The sequence below is a fragment of the Triplophysa rosa genome, linkage group LG15 (genome assembly GCF_024868665.1).
Source record: "Triplophysa rosa linkage group LG15, Trosa_1v2, whole genome shotgun sequence".
NCBI lineage: Eukaryota > Metazoa > Chordata > Actinopteri > Cypriniformes > Nemacheilidae > Triplophysa > Triplophysa rosa.
In genome coordinates, this window is record NC_079904.1 from 668027 (window position 1) to 689909 (window position 21883).

The 21883-nt window shown below is 40.6% G+C and overlaps 3 protein-coding genes across 3 annotated transcripts in view; 1 reads left to right on the forward strand and 2 right to left on the reverse strand.

Annotated features, from left to right (window-relative positions):
* Nucleotides 1-1257: 1257 nt before the first annotated feature.
* mgat2 (alpha-1,6-mannosyl-glycoprotein 2-beta-N-acetylglucosaminyltransferase) lies at nucleotides 1258-6285 on the reverse strand. The gene is made up of 2 exons (XM_057352662.1): nucleotides 5395-6285; nucleotides 1258-2940 (listed from the first exon to the last, which is right to left on the reverse strand). The coding sequence occupies exon 2, from the start codon at nucleotides 2714-2716 to the stop codon at nucleotides 1382-1384; it is 1335 nt and encodes a 444-aa protein (XP_057208645.1). The 5' UTR covers nucleotides 2717-2940; nucleotides 5395-6285; the 3' UTR covers nucleotides 1258-1381.
* A 3936-nt stretch (nucleotides 6286-10221) lies between these two features.
* tbc1d7 (TBC1 domain family, member 7) lies at nucleotides 10222-15316 on the forward strand. Its single transcript, XM_057353175.1, has 8 exons — nucleotides 10222-10641; nucleotides 10857-10987; nucleotides 11653-11733; nucleotides 12038-12228; nucleotides 12293-12430; nucleotides 13011-13156; nucleotides 14313-14442; nucleotides 14719-15316. Exons 2-8 carry the CDS (start codon nucleotides 10870-10872, stop codon nucleotides 14803-14805), a joined length of 891 nt encoding a protein of 296 aa, XP_057209158.1. The 5' UTR covers nucleotides 10222-10641; nucleotides 10857-10869; the 3' UTR covers nucleotides 14806-15316.
* A 236-nt stretch (nucleotides 15317-15552) lies between these two features.
* phactr1 (phosphatase and actin regulator 1) overlaps nucleotides 15553-21883 on the reverse strand; it is a 12693-nt gene continuing 6362 nt past the window's right edge. The window contains exons 6-12 of the mRNA XM_057353174.1: nucleotides 19680-19843; nucleotides 18970-19126; nucleotides 18445-18500; nucleotides 18186-18247; nucleotides 17737-17877; nucleotides 17554-17630; nucleotides 15553-15945 (exon numbers count right to left, since the gene is read on the reverse strand). Of these exons, the coding sequence (XP_057209157.1) occupies nucleotides 15930-15945; nucleotides 17554-17630; nucleotides 17737-17877; nucleotides 18186-18247; nucleotides 18445-18500; nucleotides 18970-19126; nucleotides 19680-19843 (673 nt within the window). The 3' untranslated portion in view covers nucleotides 15553-15929. The remainder of the gene's footprint in view (nucleotides 15946-17553; nucleotides 17631-17736; nucleotides 17878-18185; nucleotides 18248-18444; nucleotides 18501-18969; nucleotides 19127-19679; nucleotides 19844-21883) is intronic.

Sequence of the window (21883 nt, forward strand, 5' to 3'; positions counted from 1 at the left end):
CTTTCAATTTGTTACTTAGATCAAGATTAAAGGGACAGTTCACCCAAAACTGAAAATTCTGTCATGAATGACTCGCTCTCGAGATGTTCCAAACCTGCATGAATGTCTTTGTTCTCATGAAGATGGAGAAAGATATTTGGACGAATGCTTGCAACCAAACAGTTCTCGGTCACCATTGACTCCCATGGGAGGAAAAATGACAATGATAGGCAAAAGTGTCCCAGAACTGTTTTCTGTCCAAAGTTTTTCAAAACATCTTTTCATAGAGTCGGTCACTTTGAATGGCACAATGATGTGAGATGAAGATTCTCTCTGAACCTCTGAATCAGTACTTGCGCCTCATTTTTGGGTGAACTCTTCCTTCAAGCATGAAATACTCCGCTATACCGCCTATAACAGACACGAGTACGTCACTGCCCGACTGCAGCTTAGTCTTCACACTTGGGTCTGTGAATATTGAGGACACACAGATCTGTTACAGGACTAAATGGAAGCTGGTGGAAATAGGACAAAGCATCTCCAACGGGCTGAAGAAGGACTGCCAGAGAGTCAATGCAATTTTAATGTCTTGAAGCGCAACCTGTAAAACCATCAATCACATTCAAGCAAATAGAAAATAGTTCATCTGCATATCAAAAATAGCCCAGAGGTTTAGATGAAGAGTAAACAAATGCATTCCACGTCTTTTGTCTCCAAGTACACACGGGTATAGAATTCATAAGACACTTCATGCTTTCATACATACAAAGTTTGTGAAATGGTACAAAAATGCTGTAAAAGTGACCGAGGGCTGGGCGATATAAGGGACATCAAGATTTTGTAAAGATTTTATCACGCTCGACTTTTCCTTCCATTGATTTCCATTCATGCGCATGCGAATGAGACAGACCGGAAACGCAAGCCCGTCCGAAGATATTTAGCATTTCGCTGCGTAGCAAAGTTCAAGTTTGGTTAACTCTGACCTGCGAATTCGCGTCACGTGAGTGCGTGAGACCGATAGAAGATCAAAACGTCACAGCATGACCTCTCGGTACAGAAATGTAAAAGATGGAGGAATCCGTCCCGCCCATTTTCGCAGCACTGTCTGAACGAATTTCGCATGCTCAAAGTCTAATCTGACCGCGGCATTAATCTTTACATAAATCAGAGAGATTTGCTTCATTCAGATCATCTCTAAGATCAATAGGGTTTCCGATCTCCTCACCGATATATCGCCCAGGCCCAGCAGTTAAATGATGCTCATTACCACCACATCCAAACGTCACACACTTTTTTTTATTCGGAAAATATCAATAAAACAGGCAATACGAAGAAAGAGTCCATTAAGAATTTGTCAAGGCTTTCATTAGAGGATGCAAAAACAAGAAGAAAAAGCAGAAGGTCAGTGTAAGCGAAGGTAGCTCTTGCAGAGCTCGTGGTCCCTGATGTCTCCCCAGCCTCCGTTCTTCACGTGAGGAGCCACACCTTTGGCTCCAGCGGCCGGGAGTCTCTTGGTGATGAGCAGCTGTTTGGGGAACAGCTGGTTCCCGCTGCTCTGCAGAATGTTCTCGATTTTCGTCTTCTGGCCGCTCGGCATGCAGGCCGACTTCTTGTGATGCATGCCGCAATCGCCGGCATGGAAGACGCGGGGCGCCTCGCTGACCATGACCTTCAGGAAGGTGGGCAGACAGGTCACCGTCAAGTGTTGCAGCGACCAGTCCCAGTTGTAGTCGTCGTAGGTGCAGAAGGTGTCTGTGCACCTGAGCAGTTTCTGATAGGCGTCTCTGGTCAGCACCATGCCCATGTTGTGCTCGGTGGACTTCCACACCTTCACCTCCACCTTGTTGGCTTTGCTGGAATAGCTGACGTGTCCGTAGCTGCCCAGCGAGAGCACGTCGCAGTCGGGGCACTGCTCCTTCTTCAGAGACACCATCAGCTTGAGGAGGTGATAGAAATCGGGAGCGAGGTAGTGGTCCTCCTCGATGAGCAACACCAGGCCATGGTGGTCCTTCAGAACTCGGACTCGGTCCCACACGAAATGCAGCTTCCACCACCAGTGGTGTTTGGTCTGAGAGAACTTGGCCTCCCGGTAGTGGCCGAAGGAGTCGGGGTACTCTGCGTTTATGCAGCCTAACTTCAAGGCGTCTTTCTTGGCGACATCTCTGGGACAGTCTTTCGGATCGTTCCCCGGGAACTCTTGAGGATAGAGCTGGATGCTGAAGGGGAAGAATATCTGGAGGACGAGGCAGAAGTCGACGGACGCCACTATCTGGTTGATCTCCGGGGACCAGAGGTCGTGGCTGAAGATCAGAAAGACGTTCTCGATGCCCTTGGCTTTCCTCAGACTGTCCACCAGCAGTCGCAAGTATTCCGGACGGTTGTGAACTTGAACCACGACCACGAGGTCGTCCTTCCGACGTACCTTCCCGAACTTCTCTTCATTCCTGAGGGTCTGGTCAAAGTTGAGCTGGAACACGATTCCTCGGTACACTAGGGTGGTGTTGTCTACTTCGGTTTTGGCAGCAGGTGGCTTTTCCGGAAGCGTCTCGTTAGGCGGTTTCCGCGTGACAGGCGACGTGACCGGTACATGACCGCCGCTCCGTTTAACGGTCTCCGTCTCTTTAGGAAAAACCGCGCTCGCCTTCTTCGCCCTTCCGCTGTTCCACACGCCAAATCCACAGATGACCACCACTATGGTCAGAATAACCACCTTTCGCTTGTAAATCCGGAATCTCATGATAGGCGGTCGCCCTGCGGGGCGGTCGGCGAGTCAATTCTGGAGAAGGCAACGACAGGTTTGCTATCAGAAATAGATCTGCTCCCGCAGATGGACTGTAAAATCTTAGCATAGAAAATAAAGCGTGTGTCCTCTGATCTTGGAATGTAGCAGATTCTCAGTTCTGCTGAGGGACAATCCCACAAGGCATTTTGCTTAGAGGCAGACGAGTCTCCTTTTACAACCTGCACAAATAAATAAGGAAAAACCGGTTTAATTAAGAATGTTCTGCACTGGTAACGTTGTTAAACATACAACGATGGCTTAGAATGGCTTATGTTGTAATTACTGGGAACGGAATTTAACAACTTTGTTAAGAGGAACGCATAATCACTTGCATAAAATAATTAAGAAAAAGCAAACTTTCTAGAAGATTGCTTGTGAAAAGGTCTCATAAACTGAAATGTAAATTGTAAATCGTTACTTTATATTCTATGAAGATGAATTCATTTGAAGGTTGTTTTGAAGTCTAACTCATTTACTGACACAACTCACACTAAGTGTCAAACACTCAAGAGTTTCTCTAGTGTGCTTGAACCAAAGGAGACACACACGTCTAACAGTATTAAAGGAGCAGTTCACTATAAAATTAAAATGTCATGCTAATTCACTCACTCAATTGTCATACAAGCCATTCGTGTGTTTATTTCTTCTGTCGAAAACAAAATGAGGCATTTGAGGAAAGATTTCCAGGGTTTTTAGCCATTTAACGCACTTAAACGGGGGGGCTGTTGGTTAAGATACAAATTTCCGTTTTATCGCAGCTTCAAAAGGCTCTAAATGACACCAGCCGATGAATAAGGGTGTTGTCTAGTAAAACGAGTGGTCATCTTCCTAGAAAACGAAAAAAAAAAAATCTTTTTAAACATAAATATATGGCTTGCTCTGCCTCGGGGTGCCTTCATGTAGCGTGTCTAAGAGTTCACGTTATCACGTGGGAAAGTCACGTGTGCCGTAAGCGGAAGTTCCGACCCAGATAGAAGACCGTTCAAAAGTTCTTAGATGTTGAAGGACACGTTATATGTCTTTGTGCAAGTTTGTTGTTGAAATGGTCAGTTTGTGTGCATATCAGGGACAGTGTTGGGCTGTAGTTTGATTCATTTTTTGGTAACGGAGTAATTTAACATGCTTTAATTTCCAAAATATGAATTAGATTATAGGTCCATGCCCATTGTCCAGGTAACTATACGTTACAGCTGCATAACATCGTTGCCAACAGAATGCAGTGTTTCTCATCTATATTGTAAAAAGAGAAATAGCTTCTTCAAAGTCTGGATGTGTGCCTGTCACACCCGCACCGTCATCGAACTGAAACACGTTACGCGTAACCTTTCCATCGTGATTGCGTAATACAGAAGTCGTGGAAGCGCATCCTGGAGGACCTCCAAGGCAGAGCAAGCCATACATTTATGTTTTAAAGCAAGGTATGCTTTTTTCTGTTTTCTTGGAAAATGACTAATCGTTTGGCTAGACAACACCCTTATTCATCGGCTGGTGTCGTGTAGAGCCTTTTGAAGCTGCGATGAAACAGAAATTTGGACCTTAACCAACAGCCCCCCGTTTAAGTGCATTATATGGACAAGAAACCTGTCCTCAAATGCCTCATTTTGTTTTTCACAGAAGAAATAAACACACGGATGGCTTGTATGACATGTGGATGAGTGAATTATCATGCAATTTTAATTTTAAAGTGAACTGCTCCTTTAATGTGTCCAAGTGTTCTCTTGAGGGTTTAGACCTAAATACTAAACTCTGAGGATTTATAACCTGACTGCATGAGCTAAAACTGAGACTGTGCTGTGCACTACAGAAAAGAAATTCAGTCTGAGATAATACAGAGCAAAAAAGAAATATAAAGAAACTTGATGAATAAAGTATCTATATAAAGTACAAATATATTTCAAGCAATTTTGGTGAAATGTCCCATTTTATTACACCAGATAACTGAACACATAACTTAACATCATTACTATATAATTTACATCATACTGTGCTTATATGAATGCTACTACTGAGACAGTGTTTATGTATATGTCATTTTGATAGACAGACAGACAGACAGACATTTCTATAATTATATATCTGCCTTTTTAACTCGTAAACATTTAAACAGATGATTGCGCTGATGTTTTTATAAACCAAACAAGGCGGAATATAAACCTGTTAAAATATGACATCTAAAACTAAATATTATCACACGCGTGTTCAAACAGACACTGTTCCACAGTATAGGTCACATGCACACGTGTATATGAAATATAATGTAAATCCAGAGCTTAATAACAGTAAAAACGAGTGACGTTTAAAAATAAGGAAGTATACAGGAAGCTCGCTCGCTCGCGCGCCTGCATGCATTGCAGCTGCATGTGTGTGCTAACGCAGCTGCACGAGCCGGACAAACAAGCCAAATAACCAAATGCGTTTATCAGCATGTATTTGTTATTGATATTGTTAATTTCAGATGACAGATAATGGATGTGCTGTTATATGCATGTGGACGTGTTTGTGTTTTGACGATGCGGATTGGCTGTCAGGTTAGCTCGCGAGCTACAGACTCTTACAGCGGAATATTGAAGAGCTGCCGCATTCACATTCAGAATAAAAACACTAACAAACAGACAGAGATCAGAAACACTTACCGAACGTAAAGTCGTGTAGATCCGAACAGAGGCGCATGTTTATTCAGGTGTATGTGCGTCGGTGTGTGTTCGGCTCGCGCGAGTCAAATCTCCGGGGCTTCACACACGCGCGTGATGTCACAGAACATTTCCATATGATAATACAACTAACACTACACCATATTTAGTATCCATAATCACTCATATGAAAATGAATGATGGTTTTATTATAGCAAAAGTGCAGTGTCCATTGTTTGGCGGATTGCATTTGGTATTATTAGTTTAACTACAGATCGTATGAATATGCTTACTATAGTAATACACTTGTAAATGTGTAGCTTCTATGGTTTTACTACAAATGCCACAGCAGGTTCCTGTAGGAAAACCATTTTTTCGTTGGAACCTTGCTAGGGTTTCTTTCATTTGGTGCTGTAGATTGTACAGTTCTTCTACCTTTTTTACCGTTAAATTAATGTGAAAGATATTTAAGTTATTCAAAAAGGGGTTTTTATCACTAGAAATGAACTCGTTTGATGTTTAATAAATAGAACAGTGCGGCCGCCACCTGCAAGGCCCCAGTTAACCGCCAGGCGGAGACACTGCTGTCATCATGACACGCTACACATTTTTTGATCCAATATTGTGTTAGAATGTTATACGTTTTAACAGTCTGGTCAAAAGCGCCGACAAGGAGTAGGTATCATTGTGTTCATTATGTTGTACATGTTTAGTATTTCATGCATACAGAAACACAACCTATAATTTTGTATTGGGTCCGTGTGGGAGTTTACATTTGCAATGCGCCACTAGAGGCGCTGTACGTCATTTCGACGCAGGATGCAACGCGCGTCGTAGAGCAAGAGCGTATTTTTTACGCCTGCGCACTATCGCAGCTTCCTTTTCGACATCCCGATCGAGAGAGACGAGATGGGCCATCAACAGCTCTATTGGAGTCGCCCCAGAAAATTCGGCCCGGGATCCAGATCCTGGTCAGTACTGCCTCCATAACACGTTCAAAGTGACGGGCGTGTGGATGCGGTTGATTTGGGTCCGTTTGGGTTGTTCGTGTGTGAATTATGAGCTTTAATCATGGGAAGCACATGCGTGATGCTGCGAACTAACATGGCGCCCAGAATCAAACACTGTCCGAGCAGACGCGCTTGTATTCCGGGTTTATACATAAACATCTTAATAAGTGACTCTGCTGCTACCGATAACACACGATAGAAACGATAGATTTTGTAAGTTGGCTTTGTAAGTAGGATTGCAAATCCCACGTCATAGTTCATGACAAAAGTACATAAAGTAAAGTTCCGTTCTAGTATATCGTGTTTCTGCAAACGTTACAGAATACATGTATTTATTGTAATTGTGGAAATTTTATGAAGATTGTTCTTTAAACACTTAAGTCCTTTTAGAATTTTTTTTTTCCCCCAATTGATGCTAACTTGCATAAATAAATGAGCACACATATGGATGTGCAACATGTTCAAAACTTAAGAAGCCCTCATGAAAATCTATAGAGAAAAATGATATATTCCTGTGTTTTTTTTAAGATGACCTCAATAATTAGTAGTATTTAGATCTCTGTTTTAGTAATTACTTTCATTTACATTTTATGCATTTTTGCTTAAAAATAAAGGTAATTGAAGATGGTTTTATAGTGTGCATCTCTAACCTGTTGTGTTGTTCCATGCAGCCGAGTGTGTGCTAACAGACATGGTCTGATCCGCAAATATGGACTCAACATGTGCCGTCAGTGCTTCAGACAGTACGCTAAAGACATCGGCTTTGTGAAGGCAAGTGTTTCAGCTGTGATTCTGCGGTCTATTCCGTGAAAACAAGTGTTTAACTGATTCTCTCTCACTCCAGCTTGACTAAAGGTGTGCGGACGGCTGTACTTCTGTGATGTGGAGTCAACCTCCTCCCAGGTGGCGAGCCTGACGTCATGAAGTTTTGTTGGAAAATTCAATAAATATTGTTTGTTTTCCTGTTCAAATGTGCATTTGTGCGTTTCATTGGTCAGGGGTTGTGATAAGAACACAAATGACGAAAAGATGTTTGGAGACCGCAAACTGATGCGGAAACTTAAAAAGCATAGTCCAAGGGTTTCATTTTTTTACCCTCCTACACGGGTGTACTCTAACTCCCGACCCACAGTTTAAATTCCCATTTCTTTGTTGTAGTCTGAAACTTTTTCCTATAGAGAACCTTTTGTTAGTTTATAGGGATTACTTTAAACCAGGACTAGGCTTCGTTCAATTGGGATATTGAAGTCGTTTTAAAAGAACATCCCTTATAAAAACATTACTGGTGTGCATCTCGAGACAAAACGAACGCTTCTAACATTTGAGTTAGTCTGGGACTAGTCTTAAACCCTGACCGGGAAACCGCCCCATTGTTTCTGTGGATGTTAAATGTTCTTGTGTGGCGTGGGTTAGTAAACCGTTGTGAATTATCAGATGTACAGTTATTGCTGTGTGATGTTCTAATACAAGAAGTCTAGTCTAGGAAATAAAATGCACTGAATTCCGAAGCTAATATAAGTTTTATTTTACACACATAATCCTACACCGTGTAATCAAGTGAAATTGCTTTGTGCAATTTTACCACAGTTTGAGATAAAATGATATACATCATGAAGAATAGAAAGAGTAAAAAAGAAAATGAGAAGCTATAGAAAATTAAGATTCTGATAATTATTTGATGAATGATACGCATATGCTGATCAATAAATGTCAGCTGTGTTGTGTAGCGATGGATCCTTGTTTATCGGATGCTACGCGCTGACGTCATTCACAGAGAGGGAATATCTAGGGATTAAAATGGCTCGACGAGGATGGGATTCGAACCCACGTGTGCAGAGCACAATGGATTAGCAGTCCATCTCCTTAACCACTGGGCGGCAGCTAGTTTGATAGCGTCACCATAACCCTACTTTACCTGTGACCCGATATTAACATTGTATTCAGGCCCGGTTCCTGACAGGTGCAGAAGGGTGGGCTAGCAGATATCCTGGGTGGCCATACACTTTAACCACACCATACAGTATTGCCCGCAGAACAAAATAAGAGACCATTTCAAAAGTATTTAAAAAAAATTCTGATAAGAATGTGTTTTGGTAAAATGATAAAAAAATTCTGTGAACTTCTGACAACATTTTTGTTTTTCTGTGAACTTCTGACAACATTTAAGTTTCATATATATTTTTTTGTTGCAGAAAATGAACTGGAGAAAACAGGTCAAAACAACAGAAAGGATGATCTGGGTTTTTAAAACTGAAACATCGCAAAAAATATATAAGTTCATGTTTAGTTTTAAATAACACAAAACGAATGTTTGTACATGTACTACAAAAAGTACAAAAACATGTTTTATGAAATAACCCTGATTTTTTAAATGATTTTATATCATGCTCTCAGTCTTTCATGTTGCTGTCACTCTTGAGGTTTGCTTTGGTTGGAATTCAACAAACACTGCAATGTGCAAAACATGCAGGATTTAAATGATTTATGAGGATGTTATAAATATAAAAACAGGCATTCATTACAGAAGTCTGCAAGATTAAAACAAAAATATTAGTATTGATTATTTCCTTTTATATTGTAATTGTGTGTGTTTGATTTAATTGATGTTTTACGCATTGATAAAGCGGTACATAAATAGAAGCCTATAAAAGTAAGCGGGGAACATTCTGAACGATCACTGACTCATGTATAATATTTCCCAAAAAACTCCCGTTTTATGAATGAATCTGATTACACACAGCCAATAGAAAATACTGTAATTTTTGTTGTTATTTTTTATTCTTATTGGGAGGGCAAGACGGACGTTTAAGTGGGCTCAGCCCACCCCTGCCCATGCCTAGAGCCAGCCCTGGTTGTATTCATTACGATTGGGGATTCCCATTCATCCGTTCTGTATACAGATTATCGACAAATATGGGAGACAAGTATTATAAAAATGTATTGTTATGTGAAAAAAATCTGTTCGTGTACGGGGGAGTTCCTCCTACTTCAATGCTTGACAAGCATGATTTTTCACAATTCCTTATGACAATTAATTATTTTCTGACAGTGAAAATAACTGAATTCTCTATGTAAGATTGGTTTAGAAATGTATTGTGTTAGAAAAGTCGCAGTTCATTTGCCCGTCCATTATGGCGGAGCGCTCAATGCGCTGTGACCGGGATCCAGCGACACCTGCTGGTAGGGATGGGCGATGCAACATTTTTTTATTCGATACGATACCGATACTTTTTCTTGAAATGTTACCGATACCGATACTGATACTTTTTAAAAATAAAAATCTAATTACAATTAAAAAAACAAATTACATACTTGTACTGGCTACTAATGACAAATTTATTAAAAAAGCAATTTAAACAAATAAATAAAATGTTTAAACAACCTTCTTACAAAAATACTGATTAAATAACATAAATCTTAATAAAATGAACAAAAAATGTTCATATTTTCACTGTCTTCTTATTTTTAAACAGGCCATTTTTCTTAGGCTTTATAATTCTTTTTGTACTATTACATACAGTATTTTAAAAAAATTATATATTGATTAACTAACAAAAATCTTAATACAATTAACAAAATTACAAACAACATAAACTGTGCATACTTTCACTTGTGTTTCACTTCAATTGCTGATTAAGAATTCCTAAATTTTAAATTGTAGATTGGAGTTTAAGAAAAGCAACATGTCAACATCTCTGTTTGATGCGGGAGTGTGCAATGCATGCGTGTTGTGTATGTGTACGTGCCTGAATATCACGTGACCACGTCGCTCGCGCTGCGCAGCCGGAGACCGATCCGTGTGTGACGTCAAACTGCCGCGAGAGCTACTTTCATAACATAGCGTCACTGATCGGCATGCGCGGAGCTAACAACATTTAGTTATGCTGAAACTATTAATGTAATTAACAAGATAATCGATACTTTTCAGAAAATATCGATACCTAAATAGCAGCTTTTGAGTATCGATGTATCGATACTGCAGCATCGACGTGCACATCCCTACCTGCTGGTCACGAGCGAAAGTACATCAACACGAGGACTTGAATTACTTCCGAGGACACAGAGCTGCCAAACCCATGTTACAGGTCAAATAACATGTACAGCTTTCTGTAGATCAGATGATAATAATAATCGAGAATGTGTTTCATTTTAATCGCGTTCACATGTTGAATTATTCAAACTAAACAATTACACACTCGCGAGGAGGAACAGCCGCAGCAGAGAGCCGATGAGACCGGAGGTAATGAATCATCCATTTTCAAACGGATGAATGTGTTTTTACATTATCCTTTAAATAAACGTTTCCATTGAGGCCAAACGTTACAGGTATTAGCAGAAGTAGGCATCTCTTCTAAGTATTTAGAAGATATTTCAATTGACTCTATTATTAGTTGGGTAGATTTGAATATGTTTCAGGCTGATCTCAGATCTGTTGTTGTTGTTGTGTGGTCACAGCTTTAGGTCAGTGATGATCATGGCTGAAGATCCCCAGAGAAACTTCCGCTCCGCGTATTATGAGAAAGTGGGATTCAGAGGTGTGGAGGAGAAAAGATCTCTGGAGATTCTGCTGAAGGACAATCCACTGGGTAACAATCACACGTGATCAATAACAATCATGTGATCAATAACAATCAGCACAATTGCATTTAATGAACTATTACAATTGGGCAATTCCGTGAAAATGTCAACCGTACCATGAAAGAATACAGTTTTTACCAGAGGTTTTTTACTATGATATCAACCCATGTGAGGTGTCTCTTCAAGTTTTGAAAGCATTTGTTTTATTTCAAGTGCATGATTTTTCATCGTCAGCTAAATGCCATTTTCAGGATTGTCGGTCCATATTCCTCATAAATGGGCACACGAAAATAAAGTAATTCTTTATAAAAAGTGACCCCTTCTCCATTTGTTAGGATTAAATTGCTTCAGCTTTGTGCATTTTAATTCACAGAAATCCTATAAAAATTTGTCGTCTCCAGAAAAGGTGTCCTTTTTTTGTCACATCCATACGCATGTTTATTTGCTTTTTTTAAAATAGAATACTTGTGCATAGACTGGTATTTTTCTGATGTTTAAACTAGAAACAAATGGTTCAGTATATTGGTAACAAATACATTCCCGGAGCGTTTTATGTCACATCCATAACGCTGGAATTGCCCATTTACGTTTATGCATTTGATAGACACTTTTATCACGAATCAGTTGTGTTGTGGTTATTATTATGTGCGTCAGTTTTTAATGTCTCTTTCAGACGTGGAGAAGTTAAGCACATTCAGTCAGAGGTTTCCACTGCCCTCTATGTACAGGATACATGTGTGGAAAGTCTTATTGGGTGAGAATTTGAATTGTTTACAGTTAACATTTATATACTGTATATATAAGAGTGATAATAGAGTGTTGCAGTGATGATGTATTCTTCTAGTTCACACTGGCTCCCTTCACAAAAAAGCAGTAGGATTTTCCATAGGCTTTTGGATTATCACAAAAAATAAATATCGCTACAAAAGTTTCTGAAACACATGTTGTTCATCAAGTTATGAAGAAAAGCTATGATACATTTTCTCTCATGGATGAGATTTGGTCTCTCAGAAACGCATCACATTACATAAACGGGTTTGTGTTTGTGTGTCTGAAAGGTATAATACCTCCTCACACTGATTCTCACGCTCTGGTTTCTCGATATCGCGCCGAGCAGTTTGAAGACGTCAGCGCGGCTTTGACGGCCATGAGGTTCGTGAACGCGGCCACGCCCCCTACAGAACTTTACCTCCGGATGTATCAGCTGGAGATCCAACAGCTTCCCCGAAGATCTGAGCTGAGATCACCTGTGAGTATTCGTCTCATTCTCACGCGTCGATGTGCGATAAGAGCACTGAATTGTTCTTGTCTAGGTCGGAGGCGATGAACATTTCCTGGCTGTTGCCCGGGCGATGGAGGAGATCATTGATGACCCTGTGGACTGCTATTGGCTGATCAAATGTTTTGTCAATCAGTTTAATCACAAGTTTGGAGACTCTATACCTCACCTGGTAAGTGTGCTTGAATAACAGCCTCCTGGAGCTGGATTCACAAACTATTCTCAAGAAGAACTGCCATAGTTTTCCCAAATTCCAATTTAAAGTCGGCATGAAACGGAAGTAGCGATTGTCTTTTTGTTCCGTATCGTGACATATACCCGAGTGAAACGACTTCTGAAATGAGAAAAAAATGTAGGGCGGGACTTGACTTCATCCACCGACAACTGATTGGATCGTTGAAAGGTGAACGATTGGAACGCCAGTTTGCAATCCGTCAGTCTTTGAAGCCCCGCCCTCGCGCCAGTGAGGTCGTCTCGAGAGGGGGAGGAGCTTAATGCTTTTGATTAAATTAATTAAAGTAAATGAATTTTAAAAATATAATGATGTGTACGGATAAATAATTTATAATAAATACTTCAACACTGTGTAAAACCATTAGAATGATCATTTTTAATTTCATGCCGACTTTAAGAGAAAAGCTACGAATGTTTTGTATTTATATTAATGAGAGGCTAATCTTGAGAAAAAAAAGATAAGAATTCAAAGAGTTTGGTGATGAGGAATTTCAGATTGATATCTCTCTCTTTCTCAGCCTAAGAGTTTGGAGCACTTCTTGTCTCAGGAGGACAGCGGTCTGTTGGCTCATCTGAAGGCGTCTGGCAGTCTGGCTTCACTGCCGTACTGTCTGTGGTTCAGACGCTGTTTCGCAGGCTGTTTACCAGAGTCCAGTCTACAGAGGTCAAACTGCCTACATACAGTCTTTCATTCCTTTTATTTGTCTTTCATTTCATGTTCTGAGGCCATATTCATAAAATGTTCTTCAGACGAAAAAAATAAGACTAAATCGTAAGTTCATAAAAATGTCCCTGAGTGCAATTCTCAAGTCTTATTTAATACTGTCGGCATTAAATTAAAAATGATCATTCTAATTGTTTTACACAGTGTTGCAGTATTTATTATAAATGATTTATTCGTGCACATCATTTTTTTTATTACGCGGCTGGTTGGAACGCTTGATTCTGATTGGCCAGTCGCGACATTTGCAGGTTGGTTATTCCCAGATAACAACCTCTCAAAACTAATAACACACGGTAACCCAGATGCAGCAAATCATTTTGACAGGTTTTGTGACAAATTAAATGTAAGTATGTCTTTTAATAACATATATGACATTATATTTACAAACGATTCAACCAAATTGCCTGTTCGCGACATTTGAACGTCGTTGCTTACCTTAAAACCAAAAGTAAACGGCTTTAACTTGCAGAAGGTCTGCATTCGGTAAAAATGAGCTGATTAAAATATTTCAAATTCACATTTCATGTCCAGGTTTTTTCTCATGTGTGAAGTAGGCGTGTAATAAGCGGGATAATGTACAAGCAGCCGGTTGTTATGGCAGAAATAAGCCCCTTCTGTGAGACACAAGACCCTCCGCTTCACGTCCTGATCACACAATCGGGGATTATTTCTGCCATAACAACCGGCTGCCTGGACATTATCACTTACATAAATTAATTTGCACTTGTATCTTTGTATCTTTAATCAAAAACGTTAAGCTCCTCCCCCGGTCGAAACGACCGCTCTTCGATGACTGACTGATTGCAAACTGGTTTAGGGTCCAATCAGTTCTCGATGAACGAAATAAACTCGGATATACGTCACGATACAGAACAAAAGACAATCGCTACTTCCATTTCATGCCGACTTTAAAATGACAGTTAAGAGAAATGTGCTTGATAAGGATGTTTTGTTATTTTAGACCCTGTTTACTACATATTTCACAGTATGAATCATGTTCTATGAATACTGAAAACATACATGGCACTATGATCCTGTTCCAACTCAAAATTAGTTTGCGATGAATATGTTCTGCTGTCGTGTGATTGGTTGACAGGGTGTGGGATAAAGTGATCAGTGGCTCCTGTAAGATTTTGGTGTTTGTTGCCGTGGAGATTCTGCTCAGTTATAAGATCATGCTGATGGGAATGAATCACCCTGACGGAGTCTTCAACTTCCTGTCTAATGTGAGTACACGCGTGCACACAACCCAACACATTACGTGTAGCTTTCTGTAGCAGATGTCGACAACATTTATATCAAAATCTTCATTACCACCACAAAATACTTCAACGAATCTTACGGTTTAAAAAATTGAATGAAACGTGCACTTCCTGGATAGGTTTTAGGCCTTTAACATGTCAGTTTAAATAGTTCTTTCTGTATTTTTACTTTTGCTGAAGTTCCAAGATGAGCATGAAACGTTGCTGAACTCCTAAACAACTTCTCACTTCTCTTCACAGATGCCACAGGAAAATACAGACGCTATCGTGACCAAAGCCATCGACCTCTGGCACAAACACTGCGGGACACCCATGCATTCTGTTTAACAATACCCATGACTGTCATCCAGAAACTTCAAGTCTCCAGATCTCTCGGAACGCCCTGAAGAACAGCTCACAGAGACTCACAGCGGTGTATGTGTGTGTGTGTGTGTGTGGTTGGTTTATTTATAAGTTCCTTTACATCAGGATGTGCATACATCATTCAGGAGTGACAGTACATTACGTAACATGCACGCTCTGCTCTCTTCCCCCATAATGTGAGCTGATAGCAGCAACGTCAAACAAAACAAACACATCGATCAGTCAAAACACGTGCACGTCTGCTGTTATTTCAGACGTGCGTGTCACATGTGGAACACAAAGACACATTTGATTTGAAAGGTTCTGTCGGAGAAGAGCTGATGGGTGAGTGCGAGAGAATGCTGACAATTTCACGTTGGGAGGAATTATTACTGTTATGCGCTGCTTGTACCTCCAGTATCAAAGTCTGTTAAATATAAACATAAAAAATGTGGAGATCACTGACAATAAAATAAAATACAAAAACATAACAGATTATTTTGACTTGGCAAACGTGCACCTGGAACCCGTACGCCCTACACCCTACTTGGCACACTACAGTCAGAGCGCAGGGCTCCTGGACTTGCTCTGAGAACACACGGAGACAAAAGAGAGATCTGAAAACACGTTATTGCTCTGCTGTCACTCAACGATGGTCTGGATTTAATTGGGTGACTTTAAAAAGTAACAGAGCATAAAATATGGACCGAAACGTCATTTATTAATGCTGCGTAAGCGTTATAAAAGTCTTTTATTTCTTTAGTTTCTGTGTTTTGGACAAACTAATGTCTGCTGGATTATAAATAGAAAATCGATCACAATATCTGCTGCTGGAAGACCCGACAGACCTGAAAAATAAAATAAGAGCACATACGACTGACACACATGGGGTTTTGTCAGAATATACACAAACGGCTCTGTCCTTCCTCTCCACCGCCTCTTGAATCTCAACGACACCAGTTGACGTTCCCGGGTGATGGGGGACTCGGGGTCGGATGCTCCGAATTCAATCCGAGCGCCGCTTCGATCTGTTGTGACGCCTGATTCATGTTCAGAGTCTCAGCTCGTCAAACAGCTCCACGTGAGCGTTCATGAGCTCACATCCTCAGCTACGGTCGATGAAACCTAAACATGAAGATGAAGAATGATCAACTGTTCAGAGTCCATAAAACGCTTTCAACAAATCGAAGCGTATAAAAAGTCTCGAATATCACAAATAGTTTTTCTTCATTTCTATTGTAAGTTACCCAAATCTATTGCGAACCAAATGAGTTGCCATCACTTTCTCAACAAGGAGTTGATCATTGAAAGCAAATAATAATAAATCGTGGGAATAAAATGACATTAATTATTGGTGGTGGTTGAGGAGATTTTGAGTACCCAGAAAAGCGCTATATAAATGTAATGAATTATTATTATGAGGTGCTAATAATGTTTGCAACGATGCTAGTACAATATCCACTACAAGAAGATTTAATGAAATAAAATCAACTTTCACAAAACAACCCTTTAAACCCATTCATCACTCTCACCATCACAGCACGAGACCTTTTCTTTAAACACTTTAAATCACATTTTACAACATTTATGCCTTTTTTTACCACCTGATTGACATTAGTGCCAAATCTGTCAAGAACGCAGATCATGTGATGAATATAACAACGAAGTCGGCATGAAATTAAAAATGATCGTTCTAATTGTTTTACACAGTGTTGCAGTATTTATTTTAAATGATTTATCCGTGCACATCTTTTTTTTTTTTATTAATTTGCACTTGTAATCTTTAATCAAAAACGTTAAGCCCCTCCCCCTCTGGAAAGACCTCTCTTCACTTCTGGTCAGGAGGAACGGCGCGAGGGCGGGGCTCTGCAATGACTGACAGATTGCAAACTGGCGTTCCAATCGTTCACCTTTCAACGATCCAATCAGTTGTCGGTGGATGAAGTCAAGTCCCGCCCTACATTTTTTTCTCAGTTCAGAAGTCGTTTCCCTCGGGTATACGTCACGATACGGAAAAAAAGACAATTTCCTACTTCCGTTTCATGCCGACTTTAAAGTCCCAGTGAAATTAAAAATGACAATTCTTATTTTTCATGAAATATTGCAGCGTTTTTAGTAAATAGCTTATCAACGTGGGTCAATCTCTTTTTAAAATTTATGTACCCTCATAATCTTCAGTTAAAATCTAAAAATGCACTTCCACCCTGAAATCAAATGACGTAAATTAGATGGCTTGGGCGGAGCTTCTGTTAACTCCTCCCCTTCAACTGTCAGTCTGCTGCTAGTTTCATCTCAAAATGCAATGGCTGTTTTTATACATCCAATCAATTCGCTGTGAAAAACGCAAGCCACGCCCACTAATTTTCTCCTTTGAAATTCCTTTTCACTCAGAAAAGTGTCAGAATACGGAAGTAAAAACGATGGCGTTCACGGGGACTTTAAATCATTGCATACTACGTACAAACACTACTCAGTGAACTGTATACCGTGTAGTACACAAGTACGTCGTTGTCGTGTTTATAACGAAAGACTAACAGCGTATCTTGAAAACTAGTGTTTGAATACAGAGATAACGTCATGCATCTACATATTAAAGTCTACGCAGTGGTCTTTGGATACTACAGGAGCTCGTGCGCTTCGTCCTGTTTCCATACTGCGCGAAAGGGGTATGATGACGTCATAGTGAACGTCCTCTGATGTCAGGAATATAAACAGCTGTGTGTGTTTGATCACCTGGTTAGATGTCGACTGGACTCGTGCACCTCCATCTCTGAGCTCTTGAACTCATTGAGTTCTTTACGTATGGCGGCCTGCGAGCGACACAAACATCACACACAAATAATCAACGATCAGTCTTCGTGTTTATTTGAGTAGGAACCCGTCGGCAAGGGTTAATAGTTGTTAAAGCGGGTGAACCTTATCGGCGGCAGTGAGACGCGTCCAGGGTTTATCGGCCCGCCGGTCGTAATCCTGAGCTTCCGCCACTTCCACATAATCGCTGAAGCGGATGAGAATTTTGGCCTCTCGGAGCTCCTCTACGGTCGGCCTCTGACTCAACTACACGCACACAAAAACACACACAAGATTGTTTTCATTGGTATTTGGTAGTACAGTTCATTTTTGTTTGTGCACCGAACGCTTTATTTTTGCAATAAAAGAGGATTGCGAGCGCCTTTATTCTTGTGACAGAATGTTTTTAGTACTTGTGACCACGTCACGTGTGGCTTGAAGAAGTGAAAATTCAGTGTGTGATGCAATGAAAGCACATACTGTAAAAGTCATAATCGTGCATTCGTTCATACAGTAAAATGTGGTTCTCATGTGTGGTGTTGCTATAGGAACGGTGTTCAGAAAGCCCCGCTCACCTTCCTCGAGAGTCTTTTCTTTAGCTCTCGTTTCTCCTCCAGTTCTTCTTGTTCGTTTCGAGCTGAACGACAGACATCAAACACAGAACATTCAACACCGCTGTGCTGTATCGACAACACATCAAATACACACGCATGCCCTCGTCTCCACATCATCTGTACTTTAGTACCCAAATGAATCGACTCAATGAATCACGCCACTTCTAATGGAGCAGAACTGTATTCCGTGTGACTGAAGGGGATGCTCGTGAGAACTTACGCTTGAGAATGTTCCTCTGTTCCAGTTCTTCTGCTGAAGGTCTCTGACTGAGTCGACTGCCAACAGACACCAAACGTTTTCATCATTAATATTAGTACCAAAGATCTCAATTATTCTCCCTGAAACGACGGAGTTCTCACTTGTGTCTCAACTTAGGCTCAGATGTTTCTCCTGAAATTGCTCAGGAGGAACAGAAAGAGAGTGAAAGGAGAGTGTCATTGTTGCGACACATGAAGAGTCTGGAGGTGTAAATGAATGTAGATTGAAGAGGTGACATCATCTGGATTGGAGTCAATGCGATGAGAAATGTTTGAGTTGATCTTGAGATCTCTTCTCAAACTCCAATGACAGACACGTTTCGGACTCTTTTTCTCAGGAGAAATATCTGAGACGCACGTGAGACTTCAGTAAAAGTTTCCGTTTGTTTTCCATATAATCTCACTGACGTCTAGGAGAAATAATTGAGGTATTAAACATTTCTTTTGTATGGAGAGTTGTTTGTTATTGGTGTGCTTTTGTTCGGACCGGGTGAGTTTGGTGCCGATCTGTTGTCTGGATTCGAGTCTCTCCTGATCCGTCAACATGGGCAGAATATTTTTATCCTCCAGTTCTCTCTTTGATGGACGATTACTCAGTTTGATCGCCAACGAATCTTTACGCAAGATCCTTAAAGCCAGTGTACCTACACACACACACACACACACACACACACACACATTCACTTACTGTATATACTGTAGTTTTAATACACAACTAGTTATCAATATTCCAACCCTAACAGAACACATTCTGCATTTTACATTTAAAGCAACAACTTTATTGACTTTCTTTTATAGGGCTTTTCTACTAGAGTTTGAGACATTCTCAAAATGAGATATCAATGGTTTTTGGATACATAATATAGTATCATAAATAGCTTTTGTTTTTCATTTGGTTTCTTGTGAGAAGTAAAGCAACATCAGTTTGTCTACATACTGTATATCATATGTTTTGACTGAAACTGCGGTGTGTTTAGTTTAGAATTAACATGATGTTGTTGTTGTGAACAGGTCTCTTTCAAGCGTTTTAAATCCTGCTGACATTTGACCTGATGTACAGACAAACTGAAATCAATAAAGCCGTGCAATGCATGATTCTCACCTTCATCTCCTTTATAACGCAGTGAAATGACATTCAGGAAATTACAGCCGTGATGTTAATAACCGAGTGTAAGTGCACTGCTGTAATAAACATACTTGTAAACAAAGAGTCGTCATCATCGTCCTCGTCCTCGTCCTCGTCCTCACACGTGTGTGCGCTGAAGGTGTGTGTGAAGGGTGGTGATTGGTGCATAGAGTCTCTGTTCTCTTTCTCCTCCTCCATCTCCACCAGAACAGATGGAACCGCCTGCAGAACAGAACTACACACACACAAATACACGTGTGCATACACACACACACACACACACATTTACATAATGACCATGTATACTGTACAAACTGTATGTGCGCATGTGTGTGTGTATGTGTGTGCACGTATATGTGTGTATGCGTGTGCGTGTATGTCTGTGTATGTGCTTGTATATGTGTGTGCACGTACATGAGTGGGCATGTGTATGTGGGTGTGTGTGTGTGTGCACGTATATGTGTGTGTGCATGTGTGTGTATATCTGTGCATGTGCTTGTATATGTGTGTGTGCACGTATATGTGTGTGTGCGTATATATCTGTGCATGTGCTTGTATATGTGTGTGTGCACGTATATGTGTGCATGTGTGTCCGTGTGCGTGCATGTGTGTGTATGTCTGTGCATGTGCTTGTATATGTGTGTGTGCATGTGCATGTGTATGTGGGTGTGTGTGCACGTATATGTGTGTGTGCGTGTGTGTACACTGCGTTCCAAATTATTATGCAAATGATATCTTTCTCTGGTTTTCCTAATTTGTCGATGCAAATGACAGTCAGTATAATTTTCAAGTAATCAACAGTTAGGGTACATTTGGAATTTTATTGAACAAACCTCCCACTGACAACAGTATTTATTTAAAAAATGAAAAACTCAAAATGCACTGTTCCAAATTATTATGCACAACAGAGTCTGAAAACATTTCATAGGTTGTAAAAAACTGAAAATGGTCATTTGTTGAATTTGCAGCATTAGGAGGTCATATTTACTGAAATCAAAAGCTATTTCAATCAAAAACATCCTAACAGGGCAAGTTACATGTTAACATAGGACCCCTTCTTTGATATCACCTTCACAATTCTTGCATCCATTGAACTTGTGAGTTTTTGGATAGTTTCTGATTGAATTTCTTTGCAGGATGTCAGAATAGCCTCCCAGAGCTGCTGTTTTGATGCTAACTGCCTCCCACCATCATAGATCTTTCGCTTGAGGATGCTCCAAAGGTTCTCAATAGGGTTGAGGTCAGGGGAGGATGGTGGCCACACCATGAGTTTCTCTCCTTTTATGCCCATAGCAGCCAATGACACAGAGGTATTCTTTGCAGCATGAGATGGTGCATTGTCATGCATGAAGATGATTTTGCTACGGAAGGCATGGTTCTTCTTTTTGTACCATGGAAGAAAGTGCTCAGTCAGAAACTCTACATACCTTGCAGAGTTCATTTTCACACCTTCAGGGACCCTAAAGGGGCCCACCAGCTGTCTCCCCATGATTCCAGCCCAAAACATGACTCCGCCACCTCCTTGCTGACGTCGCAGCCTTGTTGGGACATGGTGGCCATCCACCAACCATCCACTACTCCATCCATCTGGACCATCCAGGGTTGCACGGCACTCATCAGTAAACAAGACTGTTTGAAAATTAGTCTTCATGTATGTGTGGGCCCACTGCAACCGTTTCTGCTTGTGAGCATTGGTTAGGGGTGGCCGAATAGTAGGTTTATGCACAACTGCAAGCATCTGGAGGATCCTACACCTTGAGGTTTTCGGGACTCCCGAGGCACCAGCAGCTTCAAATACCTGTTTGCTGCTTTGCAATGGCATTTTTGCAGCTGCTCTCTTAATCCGATGAATTTGTCTGGAAGAAACCTTCCTCATTCTGCCTTTATCTGCACGAACCCTTCTGTGCTCTGAATCAGCCACAAATCTCTTCACAGTACGATGATCTCGCTTAAGTTTTCGTGAAATATCTAATGTTTTCATACCTTGTCCAAGACATTGCACTATTTGACGCTTTTCGGCAGCAGACAGATCCTTTTTCTTTCCCATATTGCTTGAAACCTGTGGCCTGCTTAATAATGTGGAACGTCCTTCTTAAGTAGTTTTCCTTTAATTGGGCTCACCTGGCAAACTACTTATCACAGGTGTCTGAGATTGATTTCAGTGATCCAAAGAGCACTGAGACACAATACCATCCATAAGTTTAATTGAACAATATAAAATTAAATGTTTACGACACTTAAATCCAATTTGCATAATAATTTGGAACGCAGTGTA

Bases quoted from the DNA above. Each gene is read 5' to 3' on its own strand.
- tbc1d7 (XM_057353175.1), top strand. From the start codon at position 10,870: ATGATCATGGCTGAAGATCCCCAGAGAAACTTCCGCTCCGCGTATTAT. The intron at 11,734-12,037 runs GTGAGAATTTGA...TGTGTCTGAAAG, and splicing joins TGTGTGGAAAGTCTTATTGG to GTATAATACCTCCTCACACT. The intron at 14,443-14,718 runs GTGAGTACACGC...TTCTCTTCACAG, and splicing joins TCTTCAACTTCCTGTCTAAT to ATGCCACAGGAAAATACAGA.
- mgat2 (XM_057352662.1), bottom strand. From the start codon at position 2,716: ATGAGATTCCGGATTTACAAGCGAAAGGTGGTTATTCTGACCATAGTG.